The 4,662-nt window shown below is 48.5% G+C and overlaps 1 protein-coding gene across 2 annotated transcripts in view; it reads left to right on the top strand.

The window, feature by feature from the left end:
* The first annotated feature begins 6 nt into the window (after nt 1-6).
* The window catches only part of LOC103379680 (transcriptional enhancer factor TEF-1-like), a 10,823-nt gene continuing 6,167 nt past the window's right edge, over nt 7-4,662 (top strand). For both annotated transcript variants that reach the window (XM_008311306.3, XM_008311305.3), the window contains exons 1-2: nt 7-205; nt 3,698-4,034. In XM_008311306.3, the coding sequence (XP_008309528.1) occupies nt 3,830-4,034 (205 nt within the window). In that variant the 5' untranslated portion in view covers nt 7-205; nt 3,698-3,829. The remainder of the gene's footprint in view (nt 206-3,697; nt 4,035-4,662) is intronic.

Genomic DNA, 4,662 nt, shown 5'->3' with positions numbered 1-4,662 from the left:
CCGCACATATTTGGCATCCTTGGAGAGACGCTGCACATTGACTCACTCAGCGGTTTTCACACACGGAAACAAAACAAAAACAACGGAACCAACAGGAAGGAAGTGTTCGGACCCACACCCACGGCTCCTGCCCGGCGCTGGAAGCGGCTCGGATCAGCGGCAAAGTGCCGGGAATTCACCCCAGAGATCAGTCGCACGAATCCGGGTAAGTTCCCGAGGAGTAGCCCCCTTCTTCCTTTCTCTCTCCGGGTCTGGAACCTTCCTGGATCTCCGTGATCCCGGTTCTTCTTCTTGGGAATGACTGAAAAAAAGATGGTTTTGAAGCACGTTGAGTTTAAATTTACACACAAACATATTCACGCACGGCTGTTTTGAAACAAGTCCAACAGGCGGATGGTTGTTCGATCCCCATCCCTCCCTCTCTCCCTCCATCCCTCCCCCTCTCTCTCTCACTCCTCTCCCTAAAACCAAACCTTAACATTCCCTCATTTTCTGCCTAAATATGAACATTTGACACCGACAGTATCGACAGGACGACGATCCCGAGAGTGAAATGTGACGCAAATGATGTGAGGCGCGGATTTAGAGAGAGAGAGACAAAGCAGGGGAGAGAGAGAGTGAATGAGGGACTTGTTGCATCGGCGGGTTTTTTTTTTCTCTTTTCCAGGTTCCAGGCCCAGGGGCTGATAACACGCACACGCGTAACACACGTACAGCAGCGCCGGTACGCACGCGCAAAGAGCAGATTAATAAGATGAATAGAGAGAGAGAGAGAGAGATACTGCTGCTGAACAGGGAATGTTTTTAATTAATTTCTATTTTGTTTGAAGATTTGTTTCTTTGATCCTGTGTCCGTGGACTAAAATGTATTTTATTGATTTATTCTTTATTCACCGTAGAATTTGTCACTGTTTCGTCTGTTGTCACTGAAACAATCAGAACACACGCCTTTCACCAGTTGACCACCAGTTGAACTCAAGAACCTGACGGGAATTGGTGACGGTTCTGACTTTTCCTCGTTCTTTCTATCTCACTCTGGAGATTGTGAAAGGTCAAAGGTCAGCAGCTTCCGGAATCGTCCGTCTTGACGTTCAGCCCTGGTTCGTCGGTCGTTCACTGTGTTTTACACTGAGTGCTTTAACATCTGACTAACGTTGTGGTGTGTGTGTGTGTGTGTGTGTGTGTGCAGCCCTAAAACTCCACAATGTCATAATAATGAGGGGGGGCAAATGACAGCTGAGTGTGTGTGTGTGTGTTTGTTAATGTGAATTGTGCTGCAGACTTTGATGTTGTCTTTGTCAAAACATTTATTTGGACTTTGTTAAAAATCTTCACATTAATCCCAGCTCTGGGTTCAGACCATGTCACTGGTTGAACTGGGAAAAGACCAGACTTCTGTTAATCTGGTGCCACACCTGACAGTCCTCACCAGCACAGCTTTACAAGTATGTGTGTGTGTGATTGTCTTTTTCTGCTTCAGTAAGTGGACAAACTCAAACACACACACACACTGAACACACACTGTGGTTGCCCCCCCCCTCCAGTCCGTTGACATCTGTTGTTAGTGTTCGTAGCTGTGCCTGTGGACACTGAGGAAGTGTGTGTGCACATGTGAGTGCATGTATGTAACTGTAGTGAGACAGTGGAGGAGAAGGAGGTGAAGGGAGGAGAAGGAGGTGAAGGGAGGAGAAGGAGGTGAAGGGAGGAGAAGGAGGTGCTGGATGCTAATCCTGTCCTGTAGCCAGGACAAGACTAAATTATTTTTTTAATGATTCTGATATTTCTGTTGGTCCCTGAATGCCCCTTGTGTTTCCTATCGTACCTGTTACGCACACGCCACTGAGTCGGCCTCTAATAAAATACACATATATGTTGAAGGCTGTCGTTTGTGCTGCAGATACTGCCCTCTGTGAGCACACACCACTCTGTGCTCTTCCGTTTGTATTTACTCCGTGGAGCAGGTGCCTCGGTGCAGGTTGACTGTCTTCATCTCCAGGACCAGTTTGTTGTTCCAGCTGTGAAAACTGGGCCGGTGGTTCTGTTGTGGGGAGGGGGGGGGACATGATACTTTGTCGTTTTTAACAAAACTGAACAAATTCATCATCCTGGCTTTGGGCTGCAGTAACAACCTGACACCAGGATGTGTGTGTATTACTGTGGCCTGGACTGGACCACAGTAATACACACCTATTGAGTGTGTGTGTGCTTGGGTGCACTTAACCAATGCCCCCCCCTTCACTTCTTATGGTTTGTCTTGTCATTACTTTCTGGGATTAGCTGCAAGAATTTGATCTGTTTTTTTGAGAGCAAGTCATGTGACCTAAAGATTCTGAGACGAAAACTTTAGCTAAAAGTCTTAAATCAGAGTGAAGTGGAATGAACAGGTGGCTGCTGGCGACACCTGCAGGTTGTTCCTCATAATCCTGTATGTTGGAAAAGAAAGAAAAAGTTGAACTTGGAGTCGATGAAGATGTTTGAGATGATTTGGACATCATTTTTAACTAACGGCTAACCTTTAGCTGTATTTGAGGGAAGTTCAGCTACAGCTTGGCTAACATTAGCGGAGGTCACAGTTGGTGCTAACGTTTAACTCCTGCTTATGTTTTCAATCCAAATTCATTAGCTGAACTGTTGGGCTAACTTTTAGATCACATTATTAGAGATGAGCAGTTTGTCTGTAGCAGCTGAGAAGCTTCATCAGGACAACAATGAAGTGTGGGGGGGGCGCTGGGAGGGGTAGTCATGGGGGAGTGAGGTGGTGGTGGTGGTGGTGGGTGGGGCTAGCTTTGTTTAGGTGATGGGGTGAACAATAGGCATCCTCATGGGTGTGTGTGTGTGTGTGTGTGTGGAGTCGACTGTGAGGCCAGTTCAGACTTGTCTCTGCTCAGGGACCAGACTCAGGAAACTGGATTACTGTGGTAATCTGACTAATCTGAACAGAACTGGACAAAGACGTCCACATTAATCTGTCCTTTACACACAATCGGTTCCAGATCTTTCTTTCACAATTCCCCATACAAAGTCCGGATCTCAGAGCGACTGATTGGCTGCGTCAGGATCCAGGTCATGGTCCTGTGTCCTGGGAAGGGAACAGGAAGGCTAGATTACAACTACGTCCGGCTGAGGGTCCGGATCCTGAGGAACAGACGGGACAAACATCCGAGCTCTCAGAGTCGGGAACTGTTTTCTGCTGTGGTCTTTGTTATGCATTCACTGATGACTCATTGATGTTGTGTGTGTTGGTACCGATGTTGGTACTGATGAGGTTTCTTGTTCCGTGGTTGACATGGCGTCACATGGTGGTCCACATGGTGAAATCCAGACCTAAACTAGTACAGAGCCTCCTCCATGAGTTACTGATGATGTCAGCGGTTCCTGCAGCTACATACACCCACGTGGAACAAACTTTCAGGGTTAGGCTCCGCCCCCCCCCCCCCCACCTGACCTGATTCCATCATGTTAGTATTGTTCCAATGAACTTTGGACCACATCAGAACCAGGTTTTAGGGTCGGAGAAATGCTTGTACAGAAGAGAAAGTTGAAAACTTTTTTTTCACTAAAGACACTAAAGATCAGAGAAATTGTTTGAAAACACACACACACACCCTTGTCCTGCAGCCGTCCGTCCGTCTGTCCATCCGTCCGTCTTTGCTGAAGTCTAAAGTTTTCTCTCTGTTTCTCTCCGTATGTTCCACAGGTTCCCTGGCCTGACCTTTGACCTTTGACCTTGGACCTTCTTCTTCTTCTGCTGTCAGTTTTTTTCTGACATTTTCCATTTAGCGCGGGTGCTATCAGCTACAAAAGTTGTAAAATAGCGTTAGCTGCCAGGATGGATCGCAGCAGCTGGAGCGGCAGTGAGAGTCCTGGAGAAGACATGGACAGACTGAGTGACTCAGGTGGAGATAAAACCATGGACGGCGACCCTGAGGGTGTCTGGAGCCCCGACATCGAGCAGAGCTTCCAGGAGGCCCTGGCCATCTACCCCCCGTGTGGAAGGAGGAAAATTATCCTGTCGGACGAAGGGAAGATGTACGGTGAGTGACGTACCACAGACTAAAACCTGAAACTGAATCAGTCACACAGTAAATGTGACCTCTGCTTTTAACTTATCATCAAAGTCAGTGAGGGGGGGTGGGGTGTGTGTGTGTGTGGGGGGGCAGTGTTAAGCCCCCCGGGGAGCAGTGTGTGCCTTGCTCAGAGCACCTCGGTGGTAACCTGGCAGCTGGTGGACTCGAACCTGAAGCCTTCCGCTTCCTTAACCACCAAGCCACCACTGGCTCTGAGGAAGAACAACTAGAACTGGGAGGAGTCCCCGCGAGACAGGTGGAGAGGGTGGGGCCGGCACCAGGGGGGGAACATGGGAGGAAGGAATAGGTGGAGGAGAGACGGGAGCTGAGGGAGAATCACAAAAAAGGCAAAGATGTATATGAGTGTGTGTGTGTGTGTGTGAACTAATAAAGTGATGAACAGATGGTCCTCTGGCTGCCACCAGCTGTGCCCCCTCCCCTCCTCGCTTGTCCCTCCCTCCCCCTCCCCCTCTCTTTGCTCAGTTCTCTCTCCTGATTCTCTTCAGAACCAAATCCCAGCAGCAGCAGCAGCTAAAACAGCTTTAAAACAGCTGTGGCTCCCGGACCGATCACCTGTTAAAAAAAAAGGGGTTAC

The sequence above is a fragment of the Cynoglossus semilaevis genome, chromosome 6 (assembly GCF_000523025.1).
Source record: "Cynoglossus semilaevis isolate Cse_v1.0 chromosome 6, Cse_v1.0, whole genome shotgun sequence".
In the NCBI taxonomy this organism is placed as follows: Eukaryota; Metazoa; Chordata; class Actinopteri; order Pleuronectiformes; family Cynoglossidae; genus Cynoglossus; species Cynoglossus semilaevis.
The sequence above is the reverse complement of the archived record's forward strand: the minus strand, read 5'-3'. Positions and strand labels throughout refer to the sequence as shown.